Source organism: Siniperca chuatsi, linkage group LG18 (assembly GCF_020085105.1).
Source record: "Siniperca chuatsi isolate FFG_IHB_CAS linkage group LG18, ASM2008510v1, whole genome shotgun sequence".
Lineage (NCBI taxonomy): Eukaryota > Metazoa > Chordata > Actinopteri > Centrarchiformes > Sinipercidae > Siniperca > Siniperca chuatsi.
The window spans coordinates 24765159-24787492 of record NC_058059.1 but is presented as its reverse complement, the minus strand read 5'-3'; the positions used below and the strand labels follow the sequence as shown (position 1 = coordinate 24787492).

Genomic DNA, 22334 nt, shown 5'->3' with positions numbered 1-22334 from the left:
ATAGTATACACAGAGATACAGTGGAGGGAAATGGAGGAGGCTGTATAGTATTTGTGAAACAAGAAATGCAATATACAGTATTGAAGAAAGGAAAAGACTGGGAAATGATAGTAATGGAAGATGGTATTATTAAAATAATAAATTTTTACAATCCTTGCAAAAAGCTGTCATTAGAAGTACTGGAGGAATTAGCTGTAAATCTAGAAGGGAAAAGGTATTTGTTGTGGAGATTTTAATGCTCATAGTACGTTATGGGGAAGCTATAATGATGGAAATGGAGAGGTGATTGAAGAGCTAATGGAACAGGATCAGAAATCTAATATGTCTCAATGATGGAAATGTTTTAGTTGTAAAAGAAACAACAGTAGGAAGTGACCACTATCCCATATTAACTGAAGTAGGGCTGAGTGCAAAGGAATATGGTACTGGAGGAGTAGATCGATGGGTTTTAAGCAGTGCTGATTGGGAAAAATTTAAGGAAATTAGTGATTAAGAAATGCAAAACGTTGATGTTGATGAACTAGCAAACGATTCAAAGGAAAGGAGGTAAGCATAAAAGGAAAATCCTACCATGGTGGACAAAGAAATGTGAAAATGTAATAAAATCACGAAATAAAGCTTTTAAAATGTTAAAAAGAACTCACAATTTTCAGAATCTTATTGAATATAAAAGGTTGCAAGCTAAGGTAAGGAAAACAATTAAGAATGGAATGAAGGCGTTTTGGAGGACGTTTTGTAACTCAGTAGGAAGAGAAACAGAAATTGCTAAAATATGGGGAATGATAAAAAGAATGAATGGGGTTAAAAGAGAATATGGATATCCAGTATTGGTGGACAATGGAACTACAGTGGTGACAGAAATTAACAAATACACCATGCACAAAGGCAGAACTCAATCGTTGACATATTGACATATTATATGGAAAGCAAAGGCTATGTATCAAAATATCAGAGTGGATTCAGAAGAGGTAGAAATACCATGGACCCTGCTTTCTGTTTAGAACATGAAATAAGGAGAGCGCAGATTAATAGGGAAAGCATAGTAACCATCTTTTTTGATATAGAGAAGGCTTATGATATGATGTGGAAGGAAGGATTATTAATTAAATTAGGGGTTAAAGACCTACTGTATAGGTGGATTAAAGACTTTTTATACGGAAGATCGATTCAAGTAAGAATAGGTAAGTGTTATTCAGAATTTTCTTTTGTTTAAAATTGAACTCCTCAAGAGTATATTGAGTCCATTGTTATTTTCTATTATGATAAATGATGTTTTTCTGAATTTGGAGAATGGGATGGGATTTTCTCTTTTTGTGGATGATGGGACAATATGGAAAAGAGGTAGGAATTTGGAATTTAGTGTGAAGAAAATACAGGAGGCTATTGTTAAAATAGAAGAATGGTCATTTAAGTGGGGATTTAAGTTCTCAGTAGACAAAACAAAGACAAGGTTCTTTACATGGAAAAGAAAGGACAGTAATTTAAAATTAAGATTATATAATCAAGATTTGGAGAGAGTGAAACAATTTAAATTTCTGGGGTTGTGGTTTGATGAAAGAATCACATGGGCAGTACATATTCAGAAGGTAACTGACAAGTGTAAAAAAGTATTAAATGTAATGAGATGTCTGGTGGGAAGTGAATCTGCAGCAAGTACATCTCTCAGAAAGCTAGACAACTTTCAATATCAGGCTTTAAGACTATGTTCAGGTGCCATCAGAACAACCCCAACATCAGCATTACAAGTGGAAATGGGAGAAATGCCACTGGAATTAAGGAGAACACAGCTATCGGTAAACTACTGGGTACAATTAAAAGGAAATAGTGAAGATCATCCAACGCAAGATACACTAAAACCCTGTTGGGCAAAGGAGAGGAGAGAAACTAAAAGTTTTGGATGGACAATTGAGGAGCAAAAAGCAAAAGAACTAGGAATAACTGAAATAAACATTAGTCCAACAGTACCACTCCCAGTAATACATCCTTGGATACTCCCTGACCTGACTGTAGATCTCACATTGCTTGGTAAAAAGAACAAAGATCCAAAACACACCAGCAAGTCCACCTCTGAATGGCTGAAGAACAACAAAATGAAGTCTTGACCTTAAAACGGCAATTCATGCTTGAAAACCCAACAATTCTGCAAAGATGAGTGGGCCAAAATTCCTCCACAGCGCTGTAAAAGACTCATTGCTAGTTATCGAAAATGCTTGATTGCAGTTGTTGCTGCTATGGGTGGCCCAACCAGTTATTAGGTTTAGGGTGCAATCACTTTTTCACACAGGGCCGTAGGTTTGGATTTTGTTTTCCCTTAATAATAACAACCTTCATTTAAAAACTGCATTTTGTGTTTACTTGTGTTATCTTTGGCTAATATTTAAATTTGTTTGATCTGAAACATTTAAGTGTGACAAAAATGCAAAAAAATAAGAAATCAGGAAGGGGGCAAACACTTTTTCACACCACTGTATTTAAGGCACTTTTCCCTTTAAGATTTTAAGGGAACTATTAATGGACAATTTAATGGATTCTAATATATTATGTTTTTTTTTTTAATGGATTATCTGCACAGTTTAAAGGGACAGTTCACCCCAAAATCAAAAATACATATTTTTCCTCTTACCAGTAGTGCTATCTATCCATCTACATTGTTTTGGTATGAGTTGCCGAGTTTTGGAGATATCAGCCGTAGAGATGTTTCTGTGTATGCTATTCTGTGAATGCCTTTGTGGTGTTTTGAGGGGCAAATTAAGGATTAAAAAAGGTTACTTTAACGAGTTGTTGTTACATAGTCATACGTTCAGGTTCATATTATTTAACTGACGTTTTGTTTAACAAAAATATCTCATAGGGACATTACTGTTCAGGTGTCACGTCAACTCGTCGTGATCCTCTTATTCACTAACTAGACAATGGCTTTTCATTCAGACCTCAGTAAATTTGTTTCCTAATTAAATATAAAATGCTGCAATAAGTAGAGCTCATTTCTATCCCTCTTTGTGCATTGTTTTTAGCTGTGTCATCACACTCATACTTGTGAGTTCTATAGCTTGCGTTCTCTTGAGAGAATGCTCTGGTAGATACTGTCTGTTAGAGGAATGTAGCTCTTCTGCTGGTAGTCCAACACATAGAGAGGATCAGAGATTGTTAAGGGGTTGAAGCCGTTCTGCACCAGCTGGAACTTCTGCTGCTTGAAGGTGCTCGTCATTTCCATGACCTCCTGAGGGGAAAAAACAGTCAGTGTAATTTTAGGGTATCAGCAGGTTTATATTAAACTGTCTAATGTTTTGAATTTGGTGCCTGTTTGGTGTCAGGAGATTACCAAACAGGTGCAGATGCCTCAAATTGCCCCTTGAGGAGCGAATTAAGTATTTTGAATTGAACTGAACATACGCACATTTGAGTTTACTGTAGAGTTGTGCAATTACACATTTCACCACTTGAGATCAGTGGTGCCATAGTGAGCCCTCTTTTCAACTGTTCACTGTTCTGTCCTGAATTAATGTAAACTCCACTATAGTCCTCATCAACAAAATCAAGACACAGATACAATATGTCAGCATGTCTCTCCTCGTTACCTGAAGCCTTATGAACAGTGGATGAGCGTATGCTGGTAGATCCCTCATCACATGCTCAAACAGTGTCTTCCCATTGAACGTGAGGCCTGGTCTTACAGTCATGGCAGCCATTCCTGCCCTACCCTCATGCCCTGTGGACAACATGGTTCAATGTAACCTCTGTCATCATTCTCCAGCTCAGTGTTATTCATTGCTGGGTTGTTTATTTTCAGGAATGGTACTAGAAAGATTATAGGTTGAGCTCTCTTAGCTGGAAATTATTGTAATAATAAAGTTAGTATATGTGGCACATTATTAGGGGATGATTATTCTAAAAATACCTATACTGTAAGTTTTCAAAGGGTTTGTATTTTTGTTGCTAGTTGAGATGAGCAGTATTTGGATAGCAGGGGTGGACATGCAAACACAAATACATCTTAAACATACCTGGTATTTTCACTCCATACACATTGACTTCTTGGATAAAATCCACCAGCCCAAGAGTCTCTGTTACCTCTGTTGTTGCTACATTTTCACCCTTCCACCTGAAAACAGGGGAAAATGATGATGATTTTAATCAACATAATTAACAGTGAAAGTATAGTAAACTTTGCATAACACACAGAAAATATACAGTACCTTCAGGACATAGCAGACTCGTCTCTAGACAGCTATGGTAATACAGAGCCTGCACTAATACCTGCTTTTATTCCGTTTACAACAAGCGTCTAATCAGTACTCTTTTTCCTTTGAATATCATTGGGTCTATATACTTTTCTTTGCTTTGTTTTTAGTTGTAATCCTTTAGATTCCAACCATGGTAGATTTGACAACATGTGGTTAGTGGTACTTGTAGATTAAAGCCAACAGACAACAATATTGTCTGACACACTAATACTGAACTCATTATTGAATTGCATGACAAGCACAGGCTTCTGTCTTCTGCATCACATCCATTTCATGTTGCATTGTTTTCTGTGAATCCCATGTGAGCAGGTGAACAATTTGAATCCCTGGAGGGAACTCCACCAGTAAAATTGTGAAAATGACTATACTATATTCAGAGTTAATTACAAAATGTAAAGTGTCTGACAATTTCTGTAACTTTCCAAAACCAACAATAACACACTTTACAGAGTGATTGACCAGCTGTGAGGAGGTGAGAAAGTAAGCAGGGTTAGAACTTCTCTTCCAAGCTCTCTTTTTTCATTCTTTACACAACTACTTCGTCACATTTATGTGTGCAACTGAGGGGAACACCATGAATGCCTTTAGGGTGAGAATGTCCAAAAGTGTGCACCATATGGACTAGTTTGTTTCAGTCATATCTGCCTTAAGACCAACCTTTCCTTCTTTATGCCCAATCTTTAAGTCTCCCACGATTCAAAAATGTGTTTTGCTTTTTGTAACTTCATTTGGATGGTTGACCTTCACTCTGTGCAAAGTTTGACACTCAAGGCTGTTTTTACATTAATTTGCTGAAATGGTTTCTCTGAGCTCACCTTAAGTCTCAGTTCAACACGTGGATGTACGTGCATGATTTATCACAATCACTAGTTTGAAGCCAATCATGGTCCAGTATGCAACTTACACAAGTGTGATGTGGAAACATGCACCTCCAGTGCATATACACTGAGAAATGCTTTCAGATTAAAAAAAGAATTGTCAAAATTGAGGCAGCAGAGGCTGACTTTTAGTCACTTGTATCAATAAAGCTACAAAAACACTGTATTTCCCACAATGCAACTTAATAGAGAGCTGAAGTTAAACCAGGACTTCTGGGTTCTGTTCCAGAAATAAGAAAACCTCATTTAAAATCATAATTAGTAACAACACAAATAATTAAAAATCCAGCTATGGAACACAGTCTTTAACTAACTTAATTTCCCTTTGCAAGCTGAACATTATGGCTTGACAAAAGAGACGAGTCCATGGGCGAGTTCAGACATGTCTGCAGGACAGAGAGAACTGAATGCTGTAGAAGTTTAGACAGCAGTGATTACAGCTAAAAATTGGAAAAATTACTTTAGAAGAGAGCGTTGGTGAATTTTATTGATATGGATGAAACCATGTTACAATGGTGTAAGTACCTGCGGTGCTGCCTCGTTAAATTTTCATGGAAGCTGTAGTTTTTGGTACACTCACAAAGTAATCATTGCAATGAGATAACTGTGATGAATTGGCACACGATATATAAATAAAATAAAATTGAATTGTTTAACTTTGTTAAAATCATGAAGGTTTCAACTTCTGATAGCAAGTCCATTTGTGGATGGCGATTTGTCATAGTCGAGTTGGCCACTGTCCAGGGTGTACCCTGCCTAAGGCCCAAAGTCACTGGGATAGGCTCCAGTCACCCGCGACCCCTAACGGGACCAAGCGGTAGAAAATGGATGGATGGATGGATTTGTCATAGTATATAGAAAGCAAGTTACAAAAGCTAATGGAACACAGGTTAGTCCAGATGTGATGTCATGTTGGTTGTCTATGTCACCTCTTTGTTAGCGCCTCCATGCCTGGTAAATGCCCACATCTTTCAAATCCACAACTCTAGTTTTTATCGCAGGCTTTCTGTTATTAATGTGTTGATTTCAAGCCTGATGACATCATCAGACTGAACATCATCATAGGGATGGATGCTTTAAAGGTCCTGGTGTATGGTTCGTACCTGCAGTAAAGATATCTCAAACATCTTATCCAACTGTACCTGAAGGTGTCTCCCACTCTGTCTCTGAAACAGATGAAGCCCTCCTGGTCTTCAGCCATGAGGTCTCCTGTGTTAAAATAGGCATCCTCCTTCATGAACACGTTTCTCATCAGCTTCTTCTCAGTTAGCTGCTTGCTTCCAGCATAACCAAAGAACGGGCTAATGGGGCTCACCTTGGACAGTAAAAGCCCTGTCTCACCTGAGAAATAAAAACAGGACAGAAATACAAATACCTTTTCTGTGAAGTAAATTTTCAAAGAAAAAAATTATTCTAAAAATAAAATTCATTTATGGAAATGTACTCTTACCCTTTTCCACTCGCTGACAGAAACCATACTGATCTTTCAACGGTTCATCTTTCACCATGTCATACTTTACCAGATCATACTTGAACAGGAGCTACACAAAAAGTTAAAAGAAAATATAATTACAGTGGGTAGTGTTATCTAAACTAATTAATGGAACAATCACCATTTTTCACAGCAGACATTTTTATAAGTTATTAATTACAGCTGTGCTTTTCCTGCTATGGCACATCAAAATGTCTGCTGTGAAAATTGTCTAAGCAATTGTAAAACGTGATCTTGTTGTAGCGGTAGTAGCAGGCCCAAAATTAAACTACTTCCTATATCTCATGGTCATCAGCGAATGGCTGTCATGGAGATTAGAGTATGAGATCCACGATGGCGGCCAACAGCTGCTAGACTGCTGATCCAAACAACACATCTCTCCTCTGACATATAACCTTTTATTTTCTTCTTCTTCTCTTTTTTCTCCACTCAAATCCGGACTATAACATTGTTATGACCCAGCTCGCTAGGCTGGCCTGTAAAGTATACCCCAGAGCCCCCGCAAGACAGGGGGCCCTGCAGTCCAAACAGGCCCCGCCCCCGCCTGTATTCATAAAGCACCACTCCATATTACCAAATGTGCCTGATGTAGCCACAGCTATTAAACTATTTGTTACTTTACCTGTGACTGTGAATATTTAGTTTCTTTGGACTGATGAACAGTTGGCACCTGCCATCAGTATGTGAATGGGGTGAATGTGATATGTAGTGTGAAGCACTTTGAGTGGTCGGAAGACTAGAAAGGCTCTATGCAAGTACAGTCCATTTACCATTTACATGTATTTCAAAGCAACTACACAGTCAACAACAGGAACTAATGCATGAGAACTGCAAGGAAATGAAGAGGGAAAGACTCGCCTGGGTGCGGGCAAGAGATATGACCCACAACTACTTCATTGTAGTTTATAATAATGCAGCGCAGTGAGGATACAGACGTTTCATAGAGGAGACGAGCGTATATAACATGGATCTATCTGTCTGTTTACTGTTAACAGAGACTCCAGTCTGCAGAGGAGTTCATACACTTCACTGATAAACCACAGAATTGTAGAGTAACAATAGGCTTCATGATCAAAGAAATTTTTTATATCATGTCGACACTTCTGTCCATATTTGCATGCTCCCTCTCTCTCGCTTGTCCACATGAGCTCTCTCTCTCTCTCTCTCTCTGCTGCGAGTCTTCATCACACTTTTTTATTAATTGATGGTTTTATAATGGTTTTAGGGGATGCTGCATCATCCTCAGCACCCTTACTTCCCGTGTCCATGTTCAAAACTAAAACTAATTAAAACATATCTAAGAAGCACCATGGCACAAGAAAGACTGTCGGGGCTACCCACCCTCAGTACTGAAAATAAACATGCTGTAAGAAAACAGATACTGTTGTCCTATTAATGAATGTGTATTCACAATTGATGTAATCTTTGTTGCTCTGTTTGAAAAACCTATTTAAAAATACATTGGCCTTAAAGGAAAAGCTTGTTCTATCTATCTTCACAGTACAGTTGTGTAACAATCTGAGTTGAGTGGGCAGGTGGGCTTTTTACAGTAATTTTGATAATGAAATCCTGCACTCTGCCACAATGAGTAATGAGGAGGAGGAGTAAATACAGAGATCTTTAAGCCAATTTAATAGTGACAACGTGGCCCCATGTATCAAATACAGATATTTGATATGTAGACCAGTATCTCAGTACCATGAAGGAAACCTGAATGAAATTCCTCTTGGATATCATTTTTACTTATAAAAGTAAAAAGCCATGAAACCAACAACACTTTAAAAATTATATTTGTGAAAAGGATGTACTGTTGCATACTGTTGAAAGTTGGAGTTAATAAGATCTGGTATTACCACCAATCCTGCATTTCTAGATGTGGATAACCCGCTGAGGGATTCTTTGAGCAACTTTTCTGCTGTTACTCTCCCTGAACTCACAGAAATCATGTCTGTTATGAGAGTATCCTCGAGTCCTATTGACATAATTCCAACTAGGTTTTTATTATTAAGTTATGGAAATAAAGTGTGCCCTAAAAATAAAAACAATATAGCCAGTTACCTACAATATATACATATATATTACAAATGTAGTGGTATGGTAATGTGCAAAACCAGCATAACAGAAAGTTCCAGGGCATTTATTTATGGTAGATTGCAGGACTAGTCCATGCATTTGTTACTTCTAAGCTGGATTATTGCAATTTCTTATTATGAGGCTGCCTGAATAAGTCCCTTAAGACTTTCCACTTGATCCAGAATGCTGCGGCACGTATACTGACGAGAACTAAGAAAAGAGATCACATTTCTCCAATATTAGCTTCTCTGCACTGGCTCCCTGTAAAATCCAGAATAGAATTTTAACCATCATGGCACCATCATTAGAGCTCATAATACTTTATTAACCTACAAGAACACTGCACTCCTAGAGTGCAGGGTTACTTGTGGTTCCTAGAGTCTCCAAAAGTAGAATGGGAGCCAGAGCCTTCAGTTATCAAGCTCCTCTCCTGTGGATTCAGTTCCCATTTTGGATTTGGGAGGCAGACACCATCTCCACATTTAAGAGTAGACTTAAGACTTTCCTCTTTGAAAAAGTTTATAGTTATCTGTATGCATTTTTATCCCATTAATGCATGTTACTAACTCGACATCTTCTCTCTCCTGTAGTTTTGGGCTTTCTCGTCTCTCTCCCTTCTCTCCTTCTGTCGCTTTCAGCAAGTATTTCTGCCTCCGGAGCTGCAGAGTCTGGATCTGTGATTGTGGGCCACCTGCTGCCCCCATGTACTTGCTCGACAACTGCTACTACAATTGTTATTATTAGTCTTACTACTGTCATGATCATTATTATTCTTATCACAATCATTCCTATTAGTATTATTTTATTAATATTAATATTACCACTACCATTACATTATTATTATTCTAGGTGGAATTTGCATTGTGCTTCCCTACAGCCTAGTACTGCTCTATAGGAAAAGTGCAAAGAGATAACTTCTGTTATGAATTGGCACTATAAAATTGAATTGAATTGAATAGAAGTAGAGGAAGGTTTAACTTTTATCCCAAAGTCTGGCATTTTCCATCATCAGCTCCATGGATTGTTCTGGGTAAAACTAGCTAGCTACTATCAACAACATACTGCTCACCTTCATCTCCTTCAACTAAGAGTTGGGTAGGACTAGGGACAACTGATGGTGGGTTCGCTGAAGCTGCATCTACATGACGAGGGCATAACTGATTATTGATTAAAGTACTGATATAATTTTGGCTAAATAATTGCGACTGGCTTCAACAATAAGCCAGAATATTATTAACAAAATGCTAACGTGGCTGTGTAGGTTTTCATGGGTACTACATGGGCACTTGCCCTTCTTGGAGAAAAATTGGGTAACAAATTGTCACCCTTTGTTCTCCCTTTCTGCCTGTCTTTCCGTGTCTGGCACCGTGATTTTGGTTTTGAGTTTGACATTCTTTACAGACAGTGCCAGGCAGGCACTCTACACACAGACCAAGACAGACTGTCAGCTAGTTTCCACTGTTCCTGACTCATGAGCACTGCTAGGTAGGACTGAACCATTCAATGTTTGTATTGAGGGGTGTGATATGGCAGGCTACCTGGATGGTGTTTGCAAAAATGGAATGGACAATCACACCATAATTTTATTTCTGAAATTCTAATGGGTGAAAATATTATATTAGGGCCCCTAAATCATTTCCTCAGATAATTAATGTTCTATGTTCATGTAGTATGTTTGAGGACCCCTGTCAGCCCAGAGCCCTTGCAATCATCCTAGTTTCCCCCCCATTACGGCGCCCCTGCCTAGTTCTCACTGTATAGTATAGCCACATTTCCACCAAGCACTCCAATTCATTTCAGCTTGTTACACATTAGAACGGTTATTTTTGCGTTTCCATTGGCAAAAGTTGTGGATGGTAGCAATTGAACCACTCCATTCTTTACTGTTTTTTCATTACCCCTCTGTTGAGGTTCCAAGCGAGCTGAGCCAATGCTAAAAGGTAGAGTTAAAACAATGCAGACCACTGATTCAACAGATAAAATCGGAGCAACCAGTCGTTTTGGCATCTGCTTTCCCAAGCTCTCCTGTTTTTTATTTTTCCTATCTTTTTTCTTGCTGCCTGCAGCCTATTCTCAAACAAAGCTTGTCTCCTTGTTGTAATAAAAAAACACCTGCCGAGAAGAAAGGACACGAAACGTGTGTGCGTAGCGAGTGTGTGGTTGAGTGAATGTGAGAGAGCAAGCGGCAAGTGACGGTGAGCGGGCGGAGCAGAGAAAAAGGTTAGCAGTAAGTCAATCTGGCAGTAAATGTACAGTGTAGGTTACAGTGTCAGTTAATAAATGCTGCAGCTTCTCATGACCAAGAAAAGTCTCGTCTGTTGTTTCCCAGCTGCTGGAAAAGTGAAGGGGGTTAGCCCCGAAGCCCTAGTAACAACCCTGCCTACATTTAATAGTACTGTCTGCGGTGGAAACGCAAAACAGATGTAGGGTTTAGGTACATAGGTACGGGTTAGGTATGGGTTTCAAGGGTACTATACCTAAAGTGTTTGGTGGAAACGTGGAATATGTGCATTGACCTGCACAGCACTCTCTTTTGCATTTCATTCTGTTTTTTGTGTATTTTGTTGATTGTGTTTTTGTGTCTATATTTGTTTGTATTTCTGTTTTGTGTTTTGTGTCTGCAAGTCCTGCTATTCTATGCATCCTACATCAACACACCAGATACACACGCATGCACACACACACACACACACACACACACACAGCATTAATGCCCAGTTCCTTATAATAACCTTGTCAACATGTCATCACTCAAATTTGTAACTTGGAATATTCATGGAATTGGTGCAGGCAAAAAAAATAAAACCATGGAATCACTGGGCCAAACTACAAGCAGATATATGCTTATTACAAGAAACACACCTCTCAAAATCAGACTATAATAAATTTAAATCATCACAATTCAATCACCTATTTTCGGCTTTTCACTACAACACGAAATATAGAGGTGTATGTATTTTAATAAACAAAAATGTCTCAATTGTCAACACCACCATCACAGATCCTGAAGGACGTTTTATCATCATAAACATCAAACCAATTAACAATAGCTCAGTAACAATCGGTAATGTTTTTTCCTCCATTTCAAACATTTCCAACTACCCATTCATAATAGGCGAGTTCAACACAGTTATCGACCCATTAGTAGACAGTTTACCGTTTACCACAGTGTATTAACACCATGTTCAAGCCAATCATATGCTTAACAGAAGCTGCTAAAACGGCCAAGTCCACGACCGAGTGTAGGAATTGGACCCGAAATGAAAGCATGCTTTCCGGTGCTGTTGAGCAGGTCAAAAAGGTGGATGAAGTCTGCTTTCGTCAGCTCCGATTGCTGACGGGCGGTGTCATTGGTGCCGACATGGACTATGATTTTCGTGATAGTCGTCGGGAGTGCAGCCAGAAGTCCGGGGAGCTTTTCGAGGATGTCGGGGATCGTAGCTCTGGGAAAGCAGCGTGTGACCGCATTAACAAAGCGGATATTCCTCACTATGGAATCTCCAACAATCAGTGTAGTTAGGGGGGATGAGAGGAGGCAGAGTCGGTGATTGTGGGGACCGCCGAGTTCCATCAGCCGTCCCTGGGATAGTTGTGGCCGGGGACTGCTGCGGCGAGGGGGCGGCGTCCTTCTTAGCAGAGGAGTTCTCTGCTGTCTCAGGACGAATGAGACCCCCAGAGCTTCTCCTGATCACGGCCTCTCTGAAGATACAATCCAAAACCAGCAACCCTATCCTCATGCACAGCACTGCCCTAGCGGAGGTAGAAGCATCCATACCTAGGCAGTGTTGTGGACAGCACCGGAGGGACAGATGCAGACATAAAAAGCAGGATCAAAAAAGCTAGGGTGTTATTTAACATGCTTAGGAAGATCTAGAGCTCAAAACACATCTCAACACCAAAATACACATATTTAACTCCAACATGAAGCAGGTGAGGCTGTATGGATCAGAGACATGGAAAACAACAAAACACACAACAAACAGGCTGCAAACATTCATTAACATCTGCCTCAGGAGAATACTAAATGTCTGGTGGAGAGACAAAGTAAGCAATGTGAACCTGTGGAAAAGAACAAGCCAGGATCCCACTGACTTGGAGTTGGATTGGACACACCCTCAGAAAACCTGCCACAAACATCACCCAACAAGCCCTGAAAGGGAAACCCCAAGGAATAAGGAAAAGAGGTTGTACCAGGAACAGCTGGAGAAGAGGTGTCCAGGCAAAAACGTCTAGAAGTGGGCTCAACTGGGGAGATCTTGAAAGAACCACCAACAACCGAGTGAGGTGGAGGACATTTGTCAATGGCCTATGCTCCCTAGAGGAGCATATGTGCAAAAATAATCATAACCCCAAAATCTTGTTCAGAGTAATCAGCTCTGTTCTCAATGGTCCATCCAATACAGAGAAATTAGATAGAAGATAGAAAGCATTCAGGCTCAAATTTCACCTAATCCACAAAATCTACCCACCGACAACTATAATCTTGTTTTGCTCACCCAGTTTCAAACTCTTGATATCTCAGCATTAAGTAAATTCTTATCTCAAATGAAAACCTCCATGTGTTTTTGACATTATTCCAACTAAGATTTCAAAAGAGGTTTTCCCTACTCTTGGTCATGTTATTTTATTGATTATTAAGAGTTCTCTGACTTCTGGCAACTTTCCCAATTGTTTCAAACATGCAATTATTCAACCACTACTGAAAAAAACAAATCTGGATCCTTTGGTACTCAGTAATTACAGACCAATCTCTAAATTACCATTTTAATCTAAGAAAGTAATCTCAACGCAACTAATAATTTTTATGAACAATAATATTTGTAATAGTTTTCAGTCAGATTTTAGGGCTCGCCATAGCACAGACAGCCCTTGTGAAGGTTTCTAATGACTTACTTTTAAAAGATAGAGGTGAGTGCTCAGTCCTTTTAGAATATGAGCGCTGCTTTTGACGCAATTGATCACTCTGTTCTCCTGCACCGTCTAGAAACTTGTGTTGGAGCTGCTCTACATCTGCTTCATTCATACCTGTCCAATAAAATATTTTCCTTTGTCATAGCAAATGCCAGTTCCTCTGTTGCTCATTTTAACTGTGGTATTCTTCAAGGCTCCATTCTTGGCCCACTGTTGTTCTCAATATATATGCTTCCTCTCAGACAGATAATCCAAAACCATGGTGTCTCCCATCACTGTTATGTGGGTGACACACAACTGTATGTCCCTCTCCAATCTATTAAAACAAGCAATTTAGATAATCTCCTTGCCTGCCTTAGCAATATTAAATGTTGGATGTCTCAGAACTTTTAAAAACTGAATGATGACAAATCTGAGGTCATAGTCTTTGGTTCAACCCATTCTACCAGCCTGCTTCACAATAAGTTTGGTTCACTGACGAAAAATATTAAACAAGCAGCTAGAAATCTTGATGATGTAGATCTCTGTTTTGAGGTTCATGTTAAGAGCTTTGTCCAGTCTTGTTTCTTTCAGCTCAAAAAATGTCCAAAATCAGATAATTTTTTTCCTCTATTGACTTACATAAGGTTATCAGTGCATTTACTTTTAACATAAAAAGCAGGATCAAAAAAGCTAGGGTGTTATTTAACATGCTTAGGAAGATCTAGAGCTCAAAACACATCTCAACACCAAAATACACATATTTAACTCCAACATGAAGCAGGTGAGGCTGTATGGATCAGAGACATGGAAAACAACAAAACACACAACAAACAGGCTGCAAACATTCATTAACATCTGCCTCAGGAGAATACTAAATGTCTGGTGGAGAGACAAAGTAAGCAATGTGAACCTGTGTTTCTTTCAGCTCATGAAAATGTCCAAAATCAGATAATTTTTTTCCTCTATTGACTTACATAAGGTTATCAGTGCATTTACTTTTAACATAAAAAGCACATGATACGATACATTTTCAGAAAGATAAGAGACTGATTTGGCCACTTCTCTAATCTTATTGTCTTCAGAGACCTGGATGTGGGGGGCTCACACCTGATCTGTGGCTGTCTGTGATGGAAACTGGGACTTAGGACTGTAATGATCAAATGGCCATTTTCATGTTGTGGTGTTTCTGAAGGAGGTTAAATGATAGCTGCAGATTTAGAGTGGCAAGTGAATATAATCTGCACACGAGTAAAGGACAGTGTCATCAGTGTATAGATGCAAACTGCAATTGTACAAAGAAGAGTTAATATCGTTTATATATATGGTGAATAAGGGTGGTCCAAGGACTGAACCTTGAGGAACTCCCTTTGTAATGGGGAGAAAAGAGGACTGGACATTGCCTATGAAAATTATTTCAACTGTTCATTAACAAACAACTCAAGTATTTTTGCAAGACAAGACAGTTTTGAGATGAATTCAGAATTGCTACCACCTTTATGGAGAGAAAGAACATAGGCAGTCTTCCAAGCTGTAGGAATGATGCCAGAAGTAATGTCAAGAAAATATGAGTTATACAGTATATTCAGAAACAAGCTGTGCTGAGAATTTCAGAGCAAATGGTTCCAGTCATCACCTGTTGCTTTTAGTGCATCAATATTGCATAACGCATCAGCTACCATCCTACTGGAGACAGGAGATAGGCTAAAGGAGTAGTTTACTCCAGCACTAGTATTAAGGAAAGATGACCTATGTTCTTCCAAACAACTGTTGGGATCAACACTAAGACAAATAAATGACCAGATGCAGCAAAATGATTATTAAAAGCATCTCAGATTTCATATTTATCAGTTTTCTGAGTTAGGCCATTAACAACATAGGCAGGTAAAGGAGTACTAGTATTCTTAGAGGCAGAATTGACTATTTTCCAGAATTTACTGGGGTTATAGGAAAAATTAGTAAAGGAGTGCGGATAGTAGTATCAGTTTTGGCTTTTCTGACAGCAGCAGCAGCAAACTGAACTCTTTTCTCCGCTCTTTTCCTCCTGGAATGACGGCGCGTGCTGTCCTCCCCGTGCAATCTGGTCACCAGAAGACCGGAGCAGACCCGAACTCTCCTGATCGAACTCATAGTGCTCGAAGGCCTGTTAGATCTCTGCAACGCCAACGGCTAAGGATAATTTGGTAGCCACATGCTAAGTTGATGTTAGTTATGTTATGCTCCACACAGTCTTTGCATGCTGAGTAACTCCTTTTAACTTGGCACCGTTATCCTAAACAGATCACACACATACATCTCAACCACACACACTGTGGAGAGAAACTTTAAAGCTGCTGCTCACACGTTTCTTTGTCGCTGACCACGTGTGCTTGTGCACGCAAGACATACAGAGGCAGAACAAAGAAATATAAACAAATTCTTTTGCTTGACACCATCTTAGTTCCAAGCAGCCATATTGACACACACACACACACACACACACACACACACACACACACACACACACACACACACACACATCCCTTCGTTCTGTAGTTTAGTATTTAGAGTTAGACTTCACATTGTGTGTTTTTGCTTTGTTTATCTTTTAAATAAATGCGTCAAAGTGTCCTTGGGCAAGACACTGAACTCCAAATTGCTCCCGAGGGCTGTCCCTTCGGTGTGTGAGTGTGTGTGAATGATTAGTTAGTTTCTTTGGAATGATGAGCAGTTAGCATCTGCGCATCACGCTTTGAGTGGTCAGAAGACTAGAATGGCACTATACAAGTACAGTCCATTTACCATTTAGTAGTAGCAGTAGTAGTAGTAAAGATTGTAGTAGTAAAGACTGTAGTAGTAGTAGTAGTAGCAGTAGTAGTAGTAGCAAAGACTGTAGTAGTAGTAGTAAACCTGACCTAATTAAGTTACACTTATCAAAGAAAGGTTTACATATTGCTCATGTGAATGTGAACACTTTGGTAAATAAGGTGGATGAGATACTAAATGTTGTCCAGAAGAATAATCTGCATGTGCTTGCTATTAGTGAGTCTCACCTTGATCAAACCATAACAAATGGACACACTGATTTGAAAGGATACAATATTATAAGGAAGGACAGGAATAGAAGAGGAGGAGGTGTTGCCCTATATATTCAAGAGCATCTGCTGTTCAAAGTGTGGGATGATTTATGTGTGAATGGACTAGGAATGCTGTGGATTCAAATTCACCTTTCTTTCCAACAACCAACATTAATTGGATGTGTTTATAACATTTTTACTTTGAAGACTATCAGAGAGATTTGGCCGCTGTTCCATGGGACCTTGTGTATCTTGAGGATGATTTGGATTGTGCTGTTGATTGTTTTATTGTTTACAGATGTTGTTGAGCGCAATGCTCCTATAAGGAAAAGTACAATTAAAGCCAAACCATCCCCCTGGATTGACAAACAACTAAGAGAAGCAATATCTCAGAGATATGAGGCAAAAGCTGTAGCATCTAGGTCAAGATTAGATTCAGACCCTATATTATAAAGCAGCTTTTGAGGGATGCAGAAACAATTCAAAACAGATATGGCTTATGGTGAATGGTCTGCTTGGTAGGTGAAGTAGTGTAAGTCCTGTTAGTGCGGAGGCTGATGGAAAGATTAGAACAAAACGAGTAATAGCTAAAATAGCTTTTACTGCACTTAACAGTCACCCAATTAGCTTACTCTCCTCCTTAAGCAAAATTTTAGAAAGCATAGTAAGTGATCACATTTGGAAATATATGGAAACTAATAACCTTCTAACCATGCATATCGTAAAATCATTCTACTGGAACTGCATATGACAGATGAGTGGCCTTGATCAAGGTAAACTTGTGTCCCTACTTCTTCTTGATTTCACTGCAGCGTTCAATTTCATTAATCGCACAATTCTACTTTAAAAATTAATTAATTATGGCTTCAGTAAGAATGCCATCAATTGGATGAAATGCTATTTAAATGGTAGAAAGCAATCTATCTATGTTAATGGATCCTTTTCTTCCCCACGTATGATCACCTGTGGCATCCCACAAAGGAGTTGCCTGGGACCATTGTTGTTTATTATATACACAAATGATCTTCCTTTAGTGTTAGCCAACTCAAACGCACATATGTTTGCAGATGATACAACAATCACCACAGTAGTAGATTCACAAACTCAGCTGCATGAATAATTATCAAATTTAATGTGTCATCAAATGGGTGGAAAACAAGAAATTGTTACTAAATGTAAATAAAACAAAAAGTATGATCATATGTACTGCAAAAAAGAGGACGAAATTGCAGCCATGGTACTTGACATATGGCAGTGTTCAAATTAAAGAGGTTACAGAAATCAAATTATTAATGCAACCACAAGGGGGCACAAGTCAGTGTCTTCTTGTGCCAGTCCCAAGTCTGGATAAATGCAGAGGGTTGTGTCAGGAAGGGCATCCGACGTAAAACACATGCCAAATTAAAAATGCAAATCGTGAAAATGACTTCCATACCGGATCGGTCGGGGCCCGGGTTAACAACGACCGCCACCGGTGCTGTTGACCTACAGGGCACAGGTGGAAACTGGACTACTGTTGGTCAAAGACGAAGAAGGAGAGGAGGAAGGTGTGATCGTAGGCAGAGAGAGAAGAGGAAAACTAAGAATGTAGGACTGACAGTAGGGACTTGGAATGGTGGGACTATGACAGGGAAGGCTAGAGAGTTGATTGACATGATGCAGAGAAGGAAGGTGGACATAATGTGTGTCCAGGAGACCAGGTGGAAAGGTAGCAAGGCTAGAAGCTTAGGAGCAGGGTTCAAGTTGTTCTACCATGGGTCAGATAGGAAGAGAAACGGAGTAGGAGTTATCCTGAAAGAGGAGTTTGTGAGGAATGTTCTAGAGGTGAAAAGACAGGTTGATGAGTCTGAAGCTGGAAATTGAAGGGGTGATGTTCATTGTTGTGAGTGGTTATGCCCCATAGGTAGGATGTGAGTTAGAAGAGAAGGAGAAATTCTGGAGTGAGTTAGATGAAGTGATGCAGAGCATCCCCAGAGGTGAGAGAGTGGTGATTGGTGCAGATTTCAATGGGCATGTGGTGAAGGGAACAGAGGTGATGAGACTGTGATGGGCAGGTTTGGTCTTCAGGACAGGAACGCAGAAGGACAGATGGTGGTAGACTTACTGATTAAAGATAAGGATGGAAATGTATTGACAGGTGCCAGGAGTGTGATGGGATGATGGAAGGATTACTTTGAAGAGTTGATGAATGAGGAAAATGAAAGGGAATGAAGAGTAGAAGAAGTGACTGGTGTGGAGCAGGAAGTAGCAAAGATTAGCAAGAGTGAAGTGAGGAGGACGTTGAAGAGGATGAAGAGTGGAAAGGCAGTTGGCCCTGATGACATACCTGTGGAGTTATGGAAGTGTCTTGGAGAGGTGGCAGTAGAGTTTCTGACTAGTTTGTTTAACAAGATCTTGGAGAGTGAGAGGATGCCCGACTAATGGAGAAGAAGTGTACTGGTGCCAATTTTTAAGAACAAGGGAGATGTGCAGAACTGTGGCAACTACAGAGGAATAAAGCTGATGAGCCATACAATGAAGTTGTGGGAAAGAGTAGTGGAAGCTAGGCTAAGGGCAGAGGTGAGCATTTGTGAGCAGCAATATGGTTTCATGCCTAGAAAGAGTACAACAGATGCAGTATTTGCTTTGAGGATGCTGATGGAGAAGTACAGATAAGGTCATAGAGAGTTGCATTGTGTCTTCGTAGATTTAGAGAAAGCGTATGACAGGGTGCAGAGAGAGGAGCTGTGGTATTGTATGAGGAAGTCTGGAGTGGCAGAGAAGTATGTTAGAGTGGTGCAGGACATGTATGAGAGCTGTAAGACCGTGGTGAGGTGTGCTGTAGGTGTGACAGAGGAGTTCAAGGTGGAGGTGGGTCTGCATCAAGGATCGGCTCTGAGCCCCTTCTTGTTTGCTCTGGTGATGGACAGGCTGACAGATGAGGTTAGACAGGAATCTCCATGGACAATGATGCTTGCGGATGACATTGTGATTTGTAGTGAGAGCAGGGAACAGGTGGAGAAAAATCTAGAGAGATGGAGGTCTGCTCTGGAAAACAGAGGAATGAAGCTTAGCTGCAGTAAGACAGAATACATGTGTGTCAATGAGAGGGACCCAGGTGGAACAGTGAGGTTACAGGGAGCAGAGATGAAGAAGGTGCAGGACTTTAAGTACTTAGGGTCAACGGTTCAGAGCAATGGAGACTGTGGGAAAGAGGTGAAGAGGCGAGTGCAAGCAGGTTGGAACGGGTGGAGAAAAGTGTCAGGTGTGTTGTGTGATAAAAGAGTATCAGCAAGAATGAAAGGAAAGGTGTTCAAGACGGTGGTGAGACCAGCGATGTTGTACAGCTTAGAGACAGTGGCACTGAAGAAAAGACAAGAGGCAGAGCTGGAGGTAGCAGAGCTTAAGATGTTGAGGTTCTCTTTGGGAGTGACGAGGACGGACAGGATCAGGAATGAGTACATCAGAGGGGCAGCTCATGTTAGATGTTTCGGAGATAAAGTCAGAGAGGCCAGATTGAGGTGGTTTGGACATGTTCAGAGGAGAGACTGTCAATATATTGGTAGAAGGATGCTGAGGTTGGAGCTGCCAGGCAGGAGGTCTAGAGGAAGACCAAAGAGGAGATTTATGGATGTAGTGAGAGAGGACATGAAGTTAACTGGTGTGAGTGAAGAGGATGCAGAGGACAGGGTTAGATGGAGGCACATGATTCACTGTGGCGACCCCTGAAAGGCAACAGCTGAAAGGAAAAGAAGAAGACAGAAGTCAAATTATTGAGTTAAAATACAAAACAATCTGTCATGGACGGCTCATATTACAGATCTTTCTGAAAGAGTGATGAAAAGGACAAACTATTATTAGTAGGTGATAAACATAAAGTTAACATAACAATAAGAGATAAAAATCAATATGTATTACCAAAAATAAAAACCAAAATGGGAAGATGGATTTTCATCTTCAGAACTGGTAAATTATGGAATTCATTACAATAACTTAACTACAGTATGGAAAGTCGGCCAGTGACATTGTGGGGGTGGAGCTGGACTCTCTGGCGGTGGTGTCAGAGAGGAGGATGCGGGCCAAACTACATGCCATCTTGGACAGTGTCTCCCACCCACTCCATGACGTGCTGGTCAAGCAAAGGAGCACCTTCAGCGGAAGACTCATCCCACCAAAAAGCACCACAGAGTGCCACAGGAAGTCATTCCTGCCTGTGGCCATCAAACTCTTTAACTCCTCCCTCTAAGGGTTAGTCTGTATGACCCTAAGTCATTAAACTGGACATTGATCATTACATCTCTGCCATACTTGAATAATTGTGCAATATTCTGTGTACTACTCCTGTGCAATATTTAGTTTTCCCATGTTAATTTTTCCTATTTATTGATATTGATATTATATACCTCCATTACTGCTGTGCAATATCTTAATAATCTCAATAAGCTACTCTTAACTCGACAGTACATGCACCACTACTTATTACTTATATTAGTACATTGTATTATTATACTGTATTATCATCATCAACCGGTAAACCCACTTGGTACTTCACACTTATTTTATCCTATACTTATACCCACCTGGTACTTAATTTATTTTCTGACCTGTTTTTATAGTGTTTTTATAGTGTATTGTATTATATTTTTTGCTAGTACTTTCTCCTACTGACGTAAAGGCGAGCTGCTGTAACAAAGAGTTTCCCTTCTGGGATCAATAAAGTATTTCTGATTCTGATTTTTAATTCTGAAATTGGATTGTTGATTGTAAGATGTAGTTGTCATCACACTATTGTATTGTATTGTCAGTAGGTTTGTAGAGTTTTGGTATTGCAGTATATGTGAACACATGTAGATGAATATCAACCTTCATTTAAAATGCTTTTTGTGTTATCTTTGACTAATATTTAAATTTGTTTGATGATATGAAACATTTAAGTGTGACATACATGCAAAAAAAATAAGAAATCAGGAAGGGGGCAAACACTTTTTCACACCACTGTATGTGCCAATGTATGTAGGTTATATGTGTGTGTGTATGTGTGCATGTATGTACATGATACGTGTGTGGCAACAATTATGTATTAAATTATTTATGAATAATTGTATGCTTCATTTTATTTTATTTTTCTTTAATGTGGACTCTAGGAAGATTAGCCATTGAGCTATAAGAGATCCAAAAAAACCAAACCAAACTCCTGGTTCAGAGAGTTAATATCATAGAGATATTAGCTGAGGTGCACCTCTCAAATTTCTGCTTCTAGCTCAAAGACAGTCACTCCTATCGCCTAACTAAAAATACCGTAATAGAGAGGAGAACCTGCAACAGAGGCTGTGTGACATTTGTGTATGTAGTGTCAAAAATGTGGGAATGAGAGCAGGTTAGAAATCTCCCTGTTTCTGCCTGCCTCCTGAAAATTCTGGTCTCAGTTAATACACAAGTCTATACGGCAGTTGGCTGGAACTGCTGTCACTTTGAAGCTGACTGTGCTATCTGTGTGAGTTTGTTTGACTCCATAATTACATGTCTGCGACCGGCACAGATCCTACGTTTTGATGTATAAATTATGTATGAAGAGTGAAAATTCTGGGAATAACAGCAAGTTGAAGAGAAGAGTTTTAAAATTTTTTTACAGATCCTCCGCACTGACTGTTGGGTCCCCCACACTAGCTCTGAACAAAGCTGAATATTTTGAATAGTTTTAATGGGATTTGGAAGTTGAATA

The 22334-nt window shown here is 39.6% G+C and overlaps 1 protein-coding gene across 7 annotated transcripts in view; it reads right to left on the bottom strand.

The window, feature by feature from the left end:
* The window catches only part of slc27a6 (solute carrier family 27 member 6), a 76198-nt gene that overhangs the window by 12573 nt on the left and 41291 nt on the right, over window positions 1-22334 (bottom strand). For 2 of the 7 annotated variants that reach the window (XM_044173380.1, XM_044173381.1), the window contains 5 exons: window positions 6573-6663; window positions 6265-6463; window positions 4005-4102; window positions 3579-3709; window positions 2352-3220 (listed from right to left, as the gene is read on the bottom strand). The exons of the other annotated variants lie outside the window; for them this stretch is intronic. In XM_044173380.1, the coding sequence (XP_044029315.1) occupies window positions 3044-3220; window positions 3579-3709; window positions 4005-4102; window positions 6265-6463; window positions 6573-6663 (696 nt within the window). In that variant the 3' untranslated portion in view covers window positions 2352-3043. Of the gene's footprint in view, window positions 1-2351; window positions 3221-3578; window positions 3710-4004; window positions 4103-6264; window positions 6464-6572; window positions 6664-22334 lie in introns of those variants that run through there. 7 annotated transcript variants of the gene reach the window in all.